At 36.8% G+C, this 19926-nt stretch overlaps 1 protein-coding gene across 1 annotated transcript in view; it reads left to right on the top strand.

Moving 5' to 3' along the window:
* The window catches only part of PRKCG (protein kinase C gamma), a 4166346-nt gene that overhangs the window by 2919363 nt on the left and 1227057 nt on the right, over positions 1 to 19926 (top strand). Inside the window, exon 6 of the mRNA XM_044080462.1 lies at positions 16208 to 16364. Within this exon, the coding sequence (XP_043936397.1) occupies positions 16208 to 16364 (157 nt within the window). The remainder of the gene's footprint in view (positions 1 to 16207; positions 16365 to 19926) is intronic.

The following is a 19926-nucleotide window of genomic DNA, read 5'->3' as shown; positions in this document are numbered from 1 at the left end:
ATATGTCTTAGACAGCATTTTCTCTGGAAGCGATAAAGTTTGAATTAAAATATCTAAATTAATGAAATCCTGATTTTCTGTTTTAATGTGGGCAAATTTGGGAATGATAAGATCTCTTAGCTGACGGAGAATGGTGATATATCTACCTTTAACCTCAAAAATATTACATAAATCAGTTAATGTTTGATCTTTATGTTTCAAAATATCCCATATATTAAGGTTTTTTATTAAAGGGAAGCCTGAGAGGTTGATCATGTTATTATTCAATTTAATGTTTGGATTTAGATGCACTGGTTGTATTAATTGGAAAGTGCTATCTAAGTTGACAAGTTTTAATATCTCCTGAAAACATTTAACCTTCTGTTAAGTTTTATTGGATTTCAGTTTATAATACTTGAGCAAGTTGATGGTTTTGTGGGGGTTGTTGACTGTTTTTAGGAGTTTGTGAACTTAAGTGGCAATTACTGTTGAATGCTGATTCAGCTCCTGGTCTAAATGATAATTTAAATATAAGATGTGCACTACACTGATATAACTAACCACGCCCTGTTTCTCCATAGTGATGCTTTATTGGTCTCTGCATTTTTATGAATGACATGAGTGACACTTTTATTGCTGTTAGTTCCTCTCTGGTAGAATATATATTGGACTGTTCCTTACATTCTTTCATGTTCTGTTCTGATAAAGTTCTATTATGAATAAAGGATGAAAGCGCTCAACATATAATGTGTGTCCATCTAATTCTTCAACCTTAGTTACGGAAATTTGTTCTTTAGTTTGATATATATATATATATATATATATATATATATATATATATATATATATAGTTTACTATCAAAATGTCGATCACACCTTGCCGACACAACTAACGCGAACTCCTGCGACTGTTGATAATGTCGAACACCGATATTCTGAAATGCAAAATCTCGCCCCCCTTTGACCCATGGTAGCACTTGTTTTGTGGTGTAGCGGTTGGAAATGTTGACGTTCGGTGTTTTTTGTCGATATTTTGAGGAATCGGCATTATGGCATTCGCATAAAGGAGTCGACAGTATACACATTCGACGATGGGAGATCGACATTTTGATAGTAAACCTATATATATATATATATATATATATATATATTTTTTATATAATGCTCACATATATATAAGTGCATTTTGAATATTGGGAAGGAAGTTTTTGTTTTTTGGTAAGAGGAACCTGCAAAGCAAATTTGAGCTTAGGTTCTATTATAGATAAGGCAAGTTTGTACAGGTGTCTGGGAATCATCCAGTGACCCTTTCCTCCTCATGACCCATTCATTCCATTTCCCTCTGGCATCAGTGTAGTGAAGGCAATTGGACATCTCTTAGAGGAAGGAAATGACATCTGGACAGTGTTTAGGGGGATTTTAGGTATGTGTCCTAATTCCCACATCCCATCAACAGCTGTCAAGGCAGCCACAACACCAGTCCTGAGTATACATATTTCCCCAGTTACCGACCCAGCTACAATGTATGTTGCTTGGCCTTCACACTCCCTCACATGACCAGGTTGCTGCTGAGAATCCCTTCTGTGACACCCAGCAATGTGCATACAATAGTGAGCTTCTCTGTATTCCTTCCCCATTATATGTGAGCTGCAGTCTCCCTGTACCTCTCACCTTTCCAGGCTGGATTCCCCCATCCTCCCAGTCACTGAATGACCTCAGGTCATCAGGGTCACTGCTAGGGCTTTATCTCTCTGCACCATGGAGGTGTGTCAGTAACATGCTAATAAAGTGTCAATAACTGATAAATAATGACGGGCTGGCAAAGTTTGGTGCAAAAGTTTGAATCTGCATTGTACTGCATAAGAGTTAAAATCAATTTTCTTCATCTTTTTGTTTTGTACAATCACACTGCATTACATAATGACATTTTGCTACATTTATATAATTATAAGCATGGGTATATGAATACTTGTGGCATAAATGATATTACTGAGATAAAGTCAATAAAAACAAGATAAAAAAAATCTCTTCTATATCATAGCTCCTTAATTCTTACAGATGTGATATATAACATCTCAGGGGAACTATCCGTATCTACATGCCCTATTACCAAAGATTGCAGTGAATGTCAGTGAGCTAGTGATGGAAATCTCTGCATAGTCATGTGTTTGGTTAATCATAACTTTAGGTGATTTTTTTTTCCTTTCCTTGACTGAAACCTCATCAGTACTATAAGATGCTTAGGTGATCTACTCACAAAGCAAGCACTCTGGCTCAGAAGTGGTAAAAGTGGCTTAAACAAATTTCTTATTGATGTTCAGACCATGATATCACCATAGAAAATGGCACAGTGTATTCCTCAGCATGAAATACTTTGTTATAATGTGTTCTAAGCAGAATGCTTCATACTTGCCTTATTTACAGTTATTATTTCAATGGATTTGCTGTGCAATGCTCAATTCAAATATTTTTCCTAGTAGCAGTTTATTTTTTCATAGTATAATTTGTTCAGCTTGTGTAATGTATTTTAGATTTAGTCCTGCATTTGCAATTGAGCAGCATTTTCAAATCCATCCTGTATTCATTCACTGAATATTTTTTTGAGAAGTGATACACAGTTGTACTGCTAAATATTGAGTAAGTGATACTGCAAAAAGATTGACAGTCTAGACGGTGACACATGCAGTTGTGACAATAATTACTACTTGATGCGCACATGCTGTTCGTCAGTCAGGGAGATAATGACATGCTAAATGTCTGGAACTTTAGGCATGCGATCTGTTTCAAACCACTTTGCCACATTATCATTAGGCACATTACCAGCTTCCAGAAATGTGCATCTGCCACTTGTGATGGGTTTGTTGGTCACTTCATTAGTTTATTACTGGCCTTTGTGTGCCTTGTATAGATCCTTCTAGCTAATTAAGTATAGGATTATACCTTTGTATACTAGTAGGTGCAGAATATGTATTCCTGCACACCAGAATTTTTCCCTCACCTGTTTCCATTTTGGACCTTTGAAAAGATCACCATTGATAAAGCAGAGCACATGTTCATTCTCATATCATTGCATTATATTTATCATTATAAGTAAATAAGTAAAGCCTAAGATATATAACTAGAACTGACTTCAGAGAAAATTTAGTACAACCCATTGCACAATCCTTAAAGGGGTTGAGAGGGTGGCCTAATGGTTAAGGTGCTTGCCTTGCAAACACAAGGTGTCAGGTTTGAGTCTCACAAGAGATTATTGGCTAGGCTTAAATGGCCCTCAAAGGCAGTTAGTCTAGTACGAATCTATAATACTATATTACTCTTTGGGCTTGTTTAGCTAGAGAGAAAGTCTGTTGTAATTCAGAATTTTTATTAGCAGTTCTGGCTGATTCTGGGGCAGAAAAAGGAAGAAATATAATCCAGATGACCCATGTTTGACTAGTGACCGGAGTGATGGAGAAATTGGCCAGGAAGGACAGAGAAGTGTTCACACCTGCTCACCTGTCTTTCAGGGTAAGATATAGGAGTGGCCTGGGGCATGTCTTTGCATGAGGGTTCCACGTGGAGATTAGAAATTGGTTAAAAATGGTATCAGTTGGCAAAAGCATGGCTGAAAATACTGAAGGGAACATTACCCTAGAATATGGAGAAATACCACCAGGTCATCTATCGCATACTCAGCCTTGAACAACATCCAGTGTACAAAGCGAGGATAAGGACTAACCTAAAGAATACTATCCATACAAAATCCCTGTGCACAACATTGCCTTCCACCCTGCTATGAAAGCAATCTGTTCCACCTATATGGAAGGCTGCAAGGGCTCCAAGTACAGGAATGGGGTAAAAATCGAGATCAGAAACTCAGAAAATATATCGAGAGAGAGAGGGAAAGAAAGTTTATGTCAATGGATGGACTCCACTCAACTCAAGTGCAAACTGTTGAAAAAAAAGATTATGAACAGCATTACATGGAAAGTCCTAGAAAGTATATTGAAAATAAGTTGTATGCAAAGTGTTAAAGTTAAAGATAGACAGGATTTCAAATATCATTATGGTAAGGACTGGAGTCTGGGTTAGGCTTACGGCTCAGTCTAAGGTAAGGATTTGAGTTACGGTTAGAGTTAGGATTAGTGGTGAAAGGGAGCATCTCAACATTTATTAAACTCACAGACTCACAGTATGTAATTACAATATTCTGGAATCGATATTCTAAAGTCAATTATTTTGAGTTTGATTTACTAACTGGAGCCCTGTATTGTGTGCATCTATCTTATCTGTACGTGTATATGTGGATTCACTTTATAATCTCGAAATACTGAAATATCGAATTTCAGTATCTCAAGACTATAAAGCCAAAAAATCAAAATACCGAAACGCCAAAAGCATGAAATTGAAAATTGTGACTTTTAAACACACCCTACAACACAAAAGCACACATACACCTTCCTCCCCACACTGCAACAAACAAACAAAACAGACACAAACACAATAAACAAAATACACAAACCTACTCCACACCCCTGTTACTTATATATACTAACTCCAAGGTCACACTAAAAAGACAAAGACATGAAACCCACCACTGCACAATCTACATTCCCCTCACACAAACACACATCACATACGTACAAACACCACCATTCCCAACACTTACACACTCACATTCTTACCTACATACCGTAACCTACATCTACAACTTCCCAACACACTAACATTCAGTAAAATCCCTTCCCAAAACCCTTTAACATATAAACACTTACCAGCTATCCATTAACAAAGAGCACCAACACAACTGCTGATTCGACATTTCCAGATTCGGTTATGTGGTCTTTCACGGAACTGGTCCTTTGTTATTTTAGTCTCGAGATACTAAAATTTGAGATTTCAGTATATCGAGATAGTGAAGTGAACCCGTATATTTATATATGGGTCTACTTCGGAAGACCAAGATACAACACCAATTTTCACAATCCTGAGATGAGAAGGCCGACAACATTAGAAAACCAGCATCTCAGAACACTGACTGCAAACTCCAGGTAAGTAACCACTTGTCCAGAAAAATATAAACTTATACCCAAAGCAAATTAAACCAACTAATGTGGGGGGCTTCACCCCCAACACCCCCTAACTAAATATACCAACTCAGAGGCTGCACTGCCATGGGGGTAAGGTGCAAAGTTCAACATGGTGGCCAAGTGGTTACTTACCTGGAGTTCACAGTCGGTGTTCCTAGATGTTGGTTTTCTGATGGTGTCAGCCTTCTCATCTAGGGATTGTGAAAGTCGGTGTTGTGGTATTTCGGTCTTCTGAAGTACACCCATATATGTATATATATATATATATATATATATATATATATATATATATATATATATATATATATATATATATATCTATATATGTATGTATAAATATATATATATATATATAAGGACAAAAACTGAGAGGCAGAGAGACAAAACTGAAAACACAATTCCTGTTAGCTCTGAAACATTGATGCAGAGACTGTGTTCACAGTTTGGAGCATTGGTGTTTTGAAGTGCATCGCACTACAGTAGGGGATCAGGAAAATTACCCTTTTCCTCACTGTAGTGCGATCTTGGAGTTAGAATATACAAGTAGCAGGGAGTGTGGGGGGCACAGGGGGGCTTGCCCCCCTGCAAAACAGTAGGAAATTTTCCACCTCATAGCAGATGTTTTTTTCTGGAAGGTGAGCGGTCAAATGTCAGTTCTTTCCTTTGAAAGAATCAGCATTCTAAGCAATCATCGTGATGATTTTTCATTGTTCCCGGTCAGAGATGTGAATGACTGAGGTATGTCACTTTGACATTTTGATAGTAAACTATATATTTATATATTTATATATATATATATATTTATATATTTATATATATATATATATATATACATACACATTTGTACATGTACATGTGTGCCTGTATGTAAGGTATATCTAGCTATTTTTGCATCCAGTATTGTTCCTTGATCTGGAATCACCCTATCAACTACTTTAAGTTGTGAAAAAAAGGCTACTCTTCTCAGACATGAAGAGCAAAAAAAAAAAACAAAAGAAGCAGATTTCTCCTTTTTTAAACTGTAGCAAGCAGCTTGCTTCAAATGGATTACGACTCACATAATGTACTTCAGTGCTTCAGTTCTGAAAGCAAATGCAATATCAACATTTATTTCTAAATGCTTATATGCACTAAAGGCCAGTCAGGATCTTCCAGTCACACTTCCCAACACTTTGCATCCTTTGCCCTACCCAAGCTACACCTCAGGCATTTTTATTATTATTAAGTTATTTATCCACGGTGCTCCACAAAATGATTTCTTTTATCATGTATTTGACAGACATCATATATATAATACCTTTAATAAAACAACAACTTTCATGGCTGTGCAATATGCCTTATGCCCTAAAACTCACTACTACATTTGTTGTTTACGAAGATATTGCTCTATTTTGTACTATATCTTAAGCAAAATCACTAAGGTTATATCAAGAGAGAAAAATATGGCTAAAAAAAACTAAACAAATAACTTATTTTTTCCTTCTTTAATATACCTAAATATACCTAAAACAAAAGAATACAATTCACTATACCCTAGCTTTGCTTTATTGTAGTTTATGGAAACAGCAGAGGCGTCTTTTTTTTGAAAGTGACAGTTACATAACTCATATTAAACTGGGACACACTAAACTGTAGCAAAGGATGTCACCGTCTACTTTGACAAAGTTCTGATTGTTATTACTTTCATTAACACAATCCTGTTATTACTTCTTAGCAGCAGTTGGTCACTGAATACTTACAGAAATAGTTAACTACATGAATTTCAAAACAGTCAGCTAAAAAGCATGTGAATGACTAATGCCTAAAGGCGCTTGATATACAGGCTAACATTTAATTAAATCTCTGAGAATCTGTCAGTTAAAAAATACATGCCTGCATCTTGTCCTCTGCTGATATTTGCAACTAGTCATACCCTGCAGCTGATATAAGCTCTGACCTGGCGTACAACTCAGTGTGATTTTCCCCAAATTATAGACCCTCACCATACTGAGCAGTACAATGTGCAATGGACAAAAATACATACCTTTAGCTGCCTGTGGATGATTGTTTTTCCATGTTATGAGTTAGCAGTTGTGAGTGATTTGCATGGCAACTGTATTGCCTGTATTAATAATAAGGGAAACCCTTTGTAAGAATGCCATTGCAGACATGACTGAATTCTTATAAATTAAGAAGGATGCCTAAATATATAATCCTGTGACTACAAATGCAAGTATATCATTAACAGTGTTTTGCATTCATTGTATTCATTTATTTATAACCCTACAACTATTAAAAAGGAAAACTGTGCATATTTTACAGTGACGGCTGACATTTTCTAAAGCTCTCTTTTAAGAAATTTAAATGGCTTGACAGGATAATAATTATGCTGCCTGCAGTCTGTGAATGGCACTGTTAAAGAACAGTTTGCTGTGTGTGTTTGTGTGTGTGTGTGTGTGTGTGTGTGTGTGTGTGTGTGTGTGTGTGTGTGTGTGTGTGTGTGTGTGTGTGTGTGTGTGTGTGTGTGTGTGTGTGTGTGTGTGTGTGTGTGTGTGTGTGTGTGTGTGCATATGTGTGTGTGTGTGTGTGTGTGTGTGTGCATACGTGTGTGTGTGTGTGTGTGTGTGTGTGTGTGTGTGTGTGTGTGTGTGTGTGTGTGTGTGTGTGTGTGTGTGTGTGCATGTGTATGTTAACTGGGCACTATATTACTCAGCTCCATGGCAGATTACTGCTGAACACTGGATACACCACATCAACACACTCAGACTCATGCAGACTTTGCAATGATATACTGATGTAAGTCAGTGTCAATGATACTTAAACAGGAATTTTACTGCTATTCCATCATGCTTGACAATCATCCACTCTCTGTACTGAATGCAGTGCAATAAAATGCAAAGCAGCGTGCAAGAAAAATGGCACAAACTGTACAGTAGTAACCTTTTTAGATTTTTTTGTTGTCTCTTTGTTTGAGAAACAGACATAAAATTAGAAAATACTAAACATTTATTTAAAAACAGAATAGATTTTGTTTAAAGAACCGGGACAGTAGGTATGCACCCCTCCATCTGCAATTCATAAAGTGGCTATGTAGTCGCTCAGGGCTTGTACACAACAAAACATTACACCAGAGCCTTGTGCATTTCAAAGAGGTGGGTAACTGCTGAAGATAGTCGTGTAAACTGTTACATTGATGAAGAGTCCAAGTATGAAGTAGGTATGCAGATAAATTTCCATGTAACTTCTAAGGTTCTAAGATCAAACAAAAATGTACATTGATAAAGGTCATATAAGAAATACACAGTGGCACAGTTGGACAGAAAAATACAAAAACAATGTTCCTATTATTCTAATACAACTGGAAAGGAATTCCTCTGCATGTTTCTGTTGATTGTAAAGAAATAATTAAATCTGCATTTTCACAACTGATTTTAAAATGTTAATACCATTCAGAAAATGTAACTTGCTTTTATGCCATTGTCCTAGAAACATGTATGGATCTCCACTCGAGATACACGTCTTTATATAGTAATTCTTCAAAGTTTCTCATATTGTCTATGTTAGAACTCCTTTACTTCTGCATATTGCTCGACTTTGAAATATAAACATTCTTTCTATACTTATTGTTTACTTATTTTCTTGTATTTACCAATAAAGTTAATTGGTCCAAGGACCCTTCTCCTTAACAATCCTTGCCATTTAGCCATATACAATGAATAAAAAGACATCCAAATATAGAATTCATTACAAGTATGAGAACTCAACAAACAGTATAATTTAAGAGTCATAAAAGACTTCCGAATGCAAATACTGTTCTAGTATAACAAACCCCAAAAGTATCTGAATATAAACATCACTAATGTCCAGTAACATTGTAAAATACAACATGTTTTCATGGCACGCATGCACAATACAATAACAATAGTAGTAAGGGAGTAATGCCATGGAGTTACTAACTTCTACAGAGTTTCATCTGGAAAAATATATATATCAGTAAAATTTCCATAGCTTGTATTTACAATAATAGCTCATTGCCATTCAAAACCATACAAACTGATTGGACAGCCCAACCAATGTACCTGTTGTAAATTGAGCATGTACCAAAGTCCAACCACTGAGGTACCATGGATTTTTCATTCAGCATATGCTTAGATGATGGAGCAGAATAAAAGAAAGGTCAGGTATGTTCTGCAAAACTAAAAAAAAAAAAACAGAAATAAACCCGATTTTCCTTCAATTTCTGCCCTGTCCCCACTAAAGTCTCAGAAGACTCTTGCACTTCTTAACTGACCAGATTTTTGCAAACTGTCCAGATGTTTGCCTCATGATTGTGGTCTTTTCCTTGTAAAGAATGTAGCTTTCTGGTAAACCACTGCAGATTGAACTCATTATATAATGGCATACATTTTGAGGTTTATGCCTCATATCCTTCAGAAAAATGCACACAACACAAAACCTCCATATATAGAAAGTTCCAGAGCAGAAAAAGGAATGTTCTAATCATATGCAAATACGTTATGTAAATACTATTGTAAATAATATTCTAAATATTGTAAATATTTTTTTTTTTTGTAAAATAAAGGACCCCTACACTTTTTGATAGGTGCTGTGGAATCTTTTACATCTACCTGAGCTACCAACAACTGAAACAGACGGGCCCTCATTTTGATTTCTCATCCAAAGGATGGTACACTCATCAGTGCAGCAGCCCCCTTATGATGTACTGCAAGGTCAATAAGTGATCTACTTGCTGTGGAAATAGAACTCACAACCTTCTGCTCCAAAGGTGAGTGGCCATTGCCACTGTTTTATATATATACATATATATATATATATATATATATATATATATATATATATATATATATATATATATACATACACACACACACACACACACACACACACACACAGGTATATGCCAGCTCTTGATTATCAACTCATTTAAAAAAATCTAGCCCCAGGACTCAATAACACCTACAATAAGTGCATACTCTTCTGAGTGAACAGTCAACATAGACATAACTCATACCTTCATCCTTCTAATTTTAGTTTTCCTACTGATTTTCTTGCAGCTTTAAATATTAATAGGGATTCATAAATGTTACCACCAAGTGTAGACTACATATAAACCTAGTGTAATCTTTCTGAGTGACTAGAAAACACATATAATATGATAATGTTCTTGAATATATATTTTGTACATTTAGTATAGACTTAGTGTAGGCTTTATTAACGCTGGTAAGTCTTTCATAATGATTGTATATTATGGTATCTCACTTTATTGTACAGAAAATGCCCCAGTACCTCACTAGCAGTTGCAAACTCACCACCATAATAATCTTCAGATAATAAATACATATGTCTGTCTACAAGGCAGCAAATGTGACCACTTTACAACTTATGCAGTAAGATGTTACAATACTTAAAACAAGCAAATCACTTACAAACAAGTCCGCAATGCAACCATCCTTAACAACGCTACTTTCAGCCAAACATTAAAGCAATATAAATGGAATGTTCTTCTTAAGAATCCTCAATAACCTTGCCACAGTACACTAACACATATGTTACAGCATGACAAAGCCTGGAAAACTGGTACAAAAATAGAACACAAGCCATATACCAACTTCTTAAATATCTAAGAAATATTTCAAAATACATCAAACAAGACAAAAAAACTACAAAAAGCTACTATAACTCACTCCAAAATAAACACCAAAATAACTCCAAACTTTTCTGTTCACCATACCCACGGCCCAAACTTCCACCCCTGTCCCTACAACCAATAACACTACTGACTCAATCCTCACAGAGTTCAACCCCTGCTTCATACAAACAGTAAACATTCCTGAGTAACACAAGTTCCTCAGTTATCCTCTCAATAGCCACACCCTGTTCAAACTACTCTCAACATAAGTCCAATTTCTACCTCCACCATCAGAATGCTTCTAGCTAATCTAAAACAAATCAACCTTGGTGCTGACCCACTTTCCTCTGGCCACTGATGCTTCTAATTACCCTAATTCTATCATAATGAAATAAAAGTACACATTCTTGGAATTAACTGTGCCTTTCACCTGGGAACAAAAACAAAACAAAAAGCAAGAGCATAGAAACACAACCGAGCGGTTAACAAAAACAATAAAGTTTAATGGTAAACACTTTTCACACTTCACGACTGCTTCATCAGACCACAACTAAAATCAAGCTAACAAAGCGTTTATCAGAATAACAATAATTGATCGATTAGACATATAAGCAATCTAAATGAATCAATAAAAAACAAAAAGGCAGTACCTCATCCACATCTGGATAACTTAGATTATCTCTCCATTATGCTACTACCACCATATATGCCATTGTTAATCAGAGGAAAGCCATCCCGGAAACAAATAAGGGTATGACAGTCCACAAAAAAATATATAAAATTATTTGAGGAGTTGTAGAATAAACTGCAATTCCTAGAATGCACTAAAACTAGTTTGCACAGCTACAGAATTTTTCAATTTAAAGTTAAATTTAAGTTGCTCAGATTAGTTAAGAAGGCATTCAACATGGAAACAATCATATAAAGTGTAGTATACTGAGGAATGATTTGTGAATGGTCTTCAATGACTTTCTGATACGCATCTTTTTGACATACTGTTTGTGAAGCAAATAAGCTAATTTCAGGTCAGGTAACTTGTCCATAAAGCTAATTGGAATCAATGACTTAAGAAGTTCTGGAACAAGTTGTTACACCTAGATAAACACTATACATCTCTACTTTCAAGAAATTATAGCACAGTCTTACAAGCACTAAGAAGTATAGACTTGTGTCAGTCAAGATTTTAGAAGATGGGTAGATCAAATATTTTAATATTTAACCTATGAATCCAAAAGGAAACTGAAGAATAGATAGCATTACATAACATAACAGGTCCATACTAGGCTATCAGTCTGCCAACTGTTACAAGTTTGGCCAATAAGTAAAAAGGTCAGAATCAAACCTTGTACTTTGTATCTAGGAGGTAATGACATTAACTATTATGCTAACTTCCCCTTGTTGCTACAAAGTGTATCTTATTTTGTTGATGGCAATGACATCGACTACCACCAGAAATTACTATCTGAACGTTATATTATAAAGTCTACTAGTTTGCATGAAATGTATTTCCACTAATAATAATAATAATAATAATAAACAATTTTAACTTGCATGGCCATTCCTGCCATTTCAGTATTTCATGTGTTCATAGGGTATTCCATTTCTGCTGTGTTATACTATCCATTATTTGCAATTTTGCCTGTTTGTTACTTTTTTGGCACACCTTACCAAACCTACAGCAATTCTTCAAAGGCTGTTTATCTCTTTGTAAAGAGTGTGATCATTGTATATGTCACATAAGAAAAGACTGCTTTCATTTCAGCTTCTCTGATTTGTTCCCAAGTGCTGTGACTGTTTTCCTGGCAACACATGCAAGGAATTTAGTGCACCAACACTGATTTTGAGCCTATTTCTTTGACTTTTTTGTACCACAGTTACTCATTCTTCATCAAATGTAGTTTCTGCTTGTAGATTACGTTGCTGTATGTCATATTCTTAAGGGGATCCTTTTCTATTTTACATCTAACACACTGTACAATTGTATGTCATTGTAAAAGGTGGTTATTTATTGCTTTTTATAACTGGGGCTTTCTCCTTCAGTTTTGTCTGAAAATGTATAAATTAAATAAATGCTCACTGTATTTTGATGCTTTATGTCTAATCCATGAGAGTTTTTGAAGAGCTATGCAGTGGTGGGTTGCCGGAAATTTGACAGTTTTAATGCAGCATTGCTGTAATTCCTGTACCTGTGAGGAGTGGAGTTGAGTGAGTATCGGTGGCCTATACAGCAGACTGGATTGGAAATATGAGAATACTGTAGTTTTACCTGCTTGGTCAGAGTTAATAGTTTCTTTTATAGAAAGTTCAGATTTTTTGCTAGGGGGTTTAATGGAAAAAGAAGATCCTCGCAGAGGATACTGCTACTCTGCATCAGGCTTCCCATCCACAAAATCAAAGCTCATCCATGTGCATATTCAAGTGCAACTTGGATCTATGCGTGGGAAACAGAAAATTTATCCCAGGACTTCCTGCTGTACTACTAATATAAAGTAGCAGCATGTAAATGCTTGATGCCATGCATCAGCCCCCTCATTAGTTGTAATATATAATTATCACCCATGGGATGGGTAAGGTCAGTCTAATACCAAATGAGATAGGTTAAGTCAAGCAACAAAAGGACAATGGATGGCGCAGTGGTGCAGCGGTCGTATTGTTGCCTCATAGCAAGAGGTTCTCTAGTTTGATTCTTGGCTGGTTTGCCTTCTGTGTAAAGTCTGCATGTCTTCCTTGTATTTGTGTGGGTTTCCTCGGGGTGCTCTGGTTTCCTCCCATGTCACAAAGACATGCGTCTTGAGCGTTTCTCCCCAGGCCTCTGCTGAAAATTGGCTTTGTTCCAAGTCGGACTTTCCCGGTAAACAAATGTTAAAATAAAAAAAGGGAAACTGGTGATAGTTTTCACAGGGAACTAGCCTAGTACTTACCTATGAATGTTGAATATGGATGTTGAGTTTTAGATTTTTATGTATGACCACCAGGAACTTTGTGGTTGGAACTATATCTATCTGAATTTTTTGATGAGAGGCAACTTTGAAGCAACATTTTACTTAAAGTTTCTGTGAATAAACAGTATTATTTTTATTTATTTATTTTTTTTAGTGATTTAGCAACAGTTATGATTTATTAAACCATTGTTCTACATTTGAAAAGGATTATTGCATAAGGGATTGGAGTTCCTTTATGGCTATGGCTGAACAGATGAGGGTGGACTCATTTGAATATTGCACAAGTGTGAAAGGGTGAGAAGCTGAGTCTGGGTTATTTATAAATATATTGAATAGTAAAAGACCAAGGACTGAACCTTGTAGGACTTCAGTGAGCAGTTACCATTTTACAAATTGTTTAGACAGCTGCCAAAAAAGTTTGATTGCAGATTCAAAGAGTTCTAGAGTTGCTAGGATACAAAGAAGATTTTGTTGGATATTGTGTCAAATGCTTTTGATTGCTCTAAGAATATTGAAGAAAAAAGTTTGTTTGCTTTTCTTTAGGCAATGGATAGTGTTTACGAAGATGAAAAGGACAGTGTTGGTGCTACAGTGAGAGACAGTTAGTTCTGTAATAGATAAGAAGCTGGGTATGAACAGGATGTCCAGGGATCATAGATTGTGCTTGAAGGATAGCTACTGGGCTATAATTAGGTAGATCATATCAGCACCTACCTTTGTGGAGGGATAATTGTCTCATCAGTGTCATTGAACTTCACAATCTTTCATAGGTTCATAGATTCATACTAAGCTAACTGCCCTTGCGAGCCATTTTAAGCCTAGCCAATTATCCCTTGTGAGAATCAAACCCTGCACCTTGTGTTTGTAAGGCAAACACCTTAACCATTAGGCCACCCTCCCACCTTTAACCTGAGAAAATGCAAGCATGCATGGCACCTTAATTATTACACAGAATCATTCACTGATGAGACTGAATTCCATTTCTTCCTCAGCTCAGTTGGGATGCTATTCATAAACATTAACTGACTTGGAGAAGGCTTAATACACTATAGATTGATATACAAAAGCCTGTTGTGATTTATAAAGTAGCAGAACAACAAGTAAAACATTGTATGCTGTCTTCATCACTATGCAGGCATTGTACGCCTCACATGGTGTACATTTGAAAATCAATGCCATTCATAAAAACACAAACATTGGATTACGTGATGGTCCCAATGAAGTAATCCATTGAGACTCCCACCACTTACTATCCAGTGACACTCTCCTTGACAGGGCAATGATCCCCTTCCCTGCCTGTGTTGTTTGGCCAACAGATCTAAGAAGCATATCTGTGTGTTAAAGTAAAGAAAAACAGTTATATGGCAGAAATAAGCCTACTGGATTCAGACCCTTCTGTGATGCAGGCGAACCTGTTATCACAACTAAATATGCTAAATCCCCTTCCACTGACATTCACTTTTCACATCCCAGAGTATCCACTAATGGTGGCTTCTACTTCCACGTTCTTATAGCCTGAAAGAATGATAAGCATTATAATAAGTGATATTTATTTATTTGTTTATTTATTGGATACTTAAAAATTGTCTAATCCAATTGCTTCCAAGTATAAAACTAAACAAATACATAAATGAATATATCGGGCAAGATTTGTGTGCGCATTACTAAAGACTGTGTATTTTATCACCATTTATTTTTGATATACCATGTGTGGTTGGAAATTCAAAAGGTTTGTTTAAATGTATTGCATTTGTCATTGGTTATTTAACTCTGAGATATTTTTCTTCTGCTAGTGCATGTTCTTTGCTCAGTACATTTACTGTTTACTATTGCTTCTATGATTTGACAACTTATTAATAATGTGCCATTTTTCTCTCCCAACTTTCCTATTAAATGTGTTTTACCCAAAGAGACAAGTGCAGTTAACAATTTGAACCATTTTAACAGAACCCTTAAGCAGCCACTCATAGTAAGGTGAAGGCAGATTAATGCACAACATTCAAAATGATTGCTTTAAACAAAGTTTAATTATTGTCAAAAATTATGCTCTATACTATTTTGCACTAATGCGATAAAAAGCAAGTTCCACAAATGGAACATAAAGATATATTTCCATGGGGACACATCCTATTGTGGGTTATGTGGATAAAATAAGGTCAGCACTTCATTTATCAGCTGAGCGTTTTTTATTTTTTCAGTCAAGTAGATCACATTGTCTTTGTATCATTAACGGATGGTTGAATATATCTGGCAATTCAGTGCAGATGATTATGACTTGGCCTGATAATGAATGTCACCATATGATACTGAGGTTTCATTCGTTCAGTCTGTTCTGTAACTCAGATCAAGTCACTTTATTAAGCAACATGTTTCAATTGTACCAGAAAAATGGGTAGCTATGCTTAGAAGGCTAACATAGTTAATAAAAATTAAAACCATGTTTACGCTAACAATTTTTATAAGTATAGATATTGAACAGGATCATTAAAATTATGGACTCACAGTCCCCTTTGCAATGACAGTATTATTTCATCATTCTAGTTCTGCCATTTCTGGCTTATGAATTCTTCTTTCCATTATATTTCTAGTCGGTGAGGCACGAAACCTGATTCCAATGGATCCAAATGGACTCTCTGATCCATACGTGAAGCTAAAACTGATTCCAGACCCCAAAAATCTAACCAAACAGAAAACAAGAACAATCAAGTCGACTCTGAATCCTGTCTGGAATGAGTCATTTGTGTTGTGAGTATCAGAGAGCTACTGTTTTTCATGCAAAGTATGTAGCTATGCAGAAAAATGTTACAAGACTGTGGTGATACTTTGATGGAAATGCTTATTATGTTACAAGGTATTTATTTACTTATTTTATGACTAAGTTATCAAAGATAAAACTTGAAATCAATATACCTGTTTCTGAGTTATATAATGAGTGACAGTTCAAGGTATCACAGTGATTGAAACTCCCCGTTTCAAAATAGTTTCAATATATACAGTAACTGAAGAAGTCACTGTAAAAGTAAATCATACTTGTAGAGTAAATGTAATACAGAGGGCAAACTCAATAAACAATAGTGGAATAAATCTAGCAAAACTGCTGAATAATATTTTGCTTTATTCAGGTGCAGGCAGTTGACAAAAATCAGGCAGCCTGAGTAGGGAAGAACCCGAGAATCACACATATCGAGTCATTGTTGCAATGAAGATCAAAACATCAGACTGTTTCTTTTCTTTTTTTTTTTTTTTTTTAATATTATCATAAGTTGTATAAATGGATATCAAAGAACAGGTAAACAGGGATCAGACTAATGGAAAACTCTGAAGAATTTATATAACTTAAGGTAACTATTACAAACGAACTTATGACATTTGATTGGAAAAGGAAGAAAACAATTTATGGAGCTGGTATTGTATAAATGACTCCAGTACCTTAACAAACTCAGAAGTACAGCTGAGATTATTTGGCCCATGACTTGTTTTTTATCAAAACTACTATTGGAATTCTAACTGGTCTTGAATGGAATTCTTCCTTTACTTCAGATGATGTCTAGATACAAAGATAAGATTTAACTTTATTTACTGGTTAAATATCTGGGGTCATTCCTGGGGAGGGTCCAATATGTATCTGCATAGTATGACAGGGAGAACATGCTAGGCATTCCAGCCTGCCTCGCTAAGGATTCATAGGTTTACAGATGCTTATTAGGCGAACAACCACAAGGGCATTTTTAAGCCTGGCCACGCATCACAAATCTCTGATAAGTTGTAATACCCTTGACAAGTGTAAGCAGGGGTTTGGGAGATGAAAAAAGAAGTTATGTACTCACCATAACATTCCATGTTTGTAGTCCATCTCGCCCTTCATTCTTACATATGGGTTTGGAGCCGATCCTTGGCTCCGACTTGGCCTATTACAAAGCTCAAAGTCTCTTAGTTGGCTCGTGGCAAGGTAGGTATCCCATAGTGCACTAGCAAGAATCCCCAGATCTTGTTTGTTGCTGACTATAAAAGTGATAGAAAGGTTATCCACAAGGAACAACAAAAATGAAAGGTCTCCACCTTACCAAAGGCAATACTATCCTGTCTCCAGCTCCCCCAAGGATACATGGACGGGGGTAGGTGGGTGGGTTCATAAGAATGAAGGGCGAGATGGACTACAAACATGGAACGTTATGGTAAGTACATAACTTCTTTATGTTCTGTATTCCTATGTCGCCTTCATTCTTACATGTGGGACAGCGTCCTTAGCACCATTTTCTCGGGTGGCTCATGGGAATATACTCCTAAGAACCGTGGAACCAAAGGAGGCTCTATCCCTTGAGGTCAAATCCAATTTATAATGAGTAATAAAGGTATGAGGGGTAGCCCAAGTTGCTGCTGCACAAATGCTGTCATTCGGAACTCTGGCTTGAAAGGCAGCAGATGTGGATAGGGATCTTGTGGAATGTGCCTTAATTTTAAAAGGAAGGTTCTTTCCATTGGAAGAGTAGATAAAAGAGATACAGTTGGAAATCCAATTAGATAGAGTTACTTTAGAGACTGGCAAACCTATCCTGATTTCAGAAAAGGATACAAACAATTGGTCTGATTTTCTAAATTCCTTAGTTCTATGCAGGTAGGACTGTAACTGTCTGTGAACATCACGTTGATGAAATTTATATTCTGTACTGTTTGAATGATTAGGAAAAAATACAGGCAGTTTGATAGTTTGGTTCAAATTAGGCTGAGAGCAAACTTTTGGGATGAAGAAAGGATTTGTACAAAGGGAAACTCTGTCTCTATGAAAAATCATGCAACACAGTTTGACTGACCGTGCTTGCAACTCTGACACCCTTCTAGTGGATGTAATAGCTACTAGAAAAATGGTCTTCCAAGACAGAAACTTCAGTTCACATGAATGTGCGGGTTCAAAAGGCGGGGAAGTAAGTTTGGACAGAAAGAAATTTAGATCCTAAGGAGATACAGGTTCTTCAAAGGGAGGTCTCAGTAAGGTAGTGCCTTTAAGGAAAGTTTTACACAATCTGTGAGCCATCAGATTAGGCATATGTTGCCCCAAATGAAAATTGGATATCGCTGCCAGTTGAACTTTAATTGTAGCAGCAGATGATCCCTAATGGAAAAGTTTGGTTAGGAATAACACCAAGGGGATGGACGCTGTGTAAGGATCTACATTTTTCTCTTTTGCCGAGATAGAAACTCTTCTCCATTTGCTAGCATATACATTTCTCGTGGAAGGTTTGTGGGAAGACGTGAGGATATGGGTCACTGCAGGTGAAAAGACATGAAGCCTGACTAGAGATGGAAGTGGAGCAGCCACGCTGTCAAGTTGAGGGTGTGGAGGCAGGGATGAAGGGAACCTGACATGTGTGTCAAGAGGTCTGTAACTGGGTCCAGAGTCCATGGATCGTCTAGGAGATGAGGCCCGAGAAAGGGGAACCAAATCTGACAAGGCCAGTAAGGAGTGATCAGAATCATTTTGCTTCCCAAGGACTTTTCTTTCTGGATCACTTTTGATATGAGCAGAAAGGGGGGAAATGCATAAAGAAGTCCCGGAGGCCAATTGTGAACAAATGCGTCTCTCGGTGACTTCCCCGGAGGGGGGATAAGGAAGAAGTAGCTGCTCCATTTGGCATTGATTGGACTGGCAAACAGATCACAGCAATGCTGTCCCCATTTGTGGAAAATCTGTTCAGCTACTTTCTGATTCAGTGACCACTAGTACGGCATCAAGATTGCCCTGCTGAGCTTGTAGGCTATCACATTGTTGTCCCTGGGATATGCATTGCTACTAGAAAGTGCTGGGAAGATATCGCCCACTGCCAAACACGAATAGCCTCTCGACAAAGGGGGTCATATCTGGTTCCTCCTTGCTTGTTTAGATACCATACCATTGACATATTGTCCAATTGGATTGCTATCGTCCCTAGAGGAAAAGTCATGAAGTGCTTGCAACACTAGTAGCATTGCTGTCATCACTAGGACACTGATATGCAAGTGAGCCTTGTGACCTTGCCATGTGCCTTGGACAGTCCTGCCTAGATAATGCCCCCCCACCCTATCTGGGAGGCATCCGTGGTCACTGTAGCAATGGGTTGGCGAGGAAGGAAGGGTGTTCCTGTCATCAGTTGAGCAGGCTGAATCTACCAACGAAGGTCTTTTTTGCAAGATTCCATTATGAGAATATGATGAGACAGAGGCAGTTGTTGAAGAGACCACTGGGGAAAAAGTAGCCATTGAAGAATTAACATATACAATCTGGCTAGTGGAACTAGAGTTACAGTAGAAGGCATAGTCCCTAAAATTTTTA

The sequence above is a fragment of the Protopterus annectens genome, chromosome 1.part1, assembly GCF_019279795.1.
Source record: "Protopterus annectens isolate FY-2018-M chromosome 1.part1, PAN1.0, whole genome shotgun sequence".
Classification (NCBI taxonomy): domain Eukaryota; kingdom Metazoa; phylum Chordata; order Ceratodontiformes; family Protopteridae; genus Protopterus; species Protopterus annectens.
The sequence above is the reverse complement of the archived record's forward strand: the minus strand, read 5'-3'. Positions and strand labels throughout refer to the sequence as shown.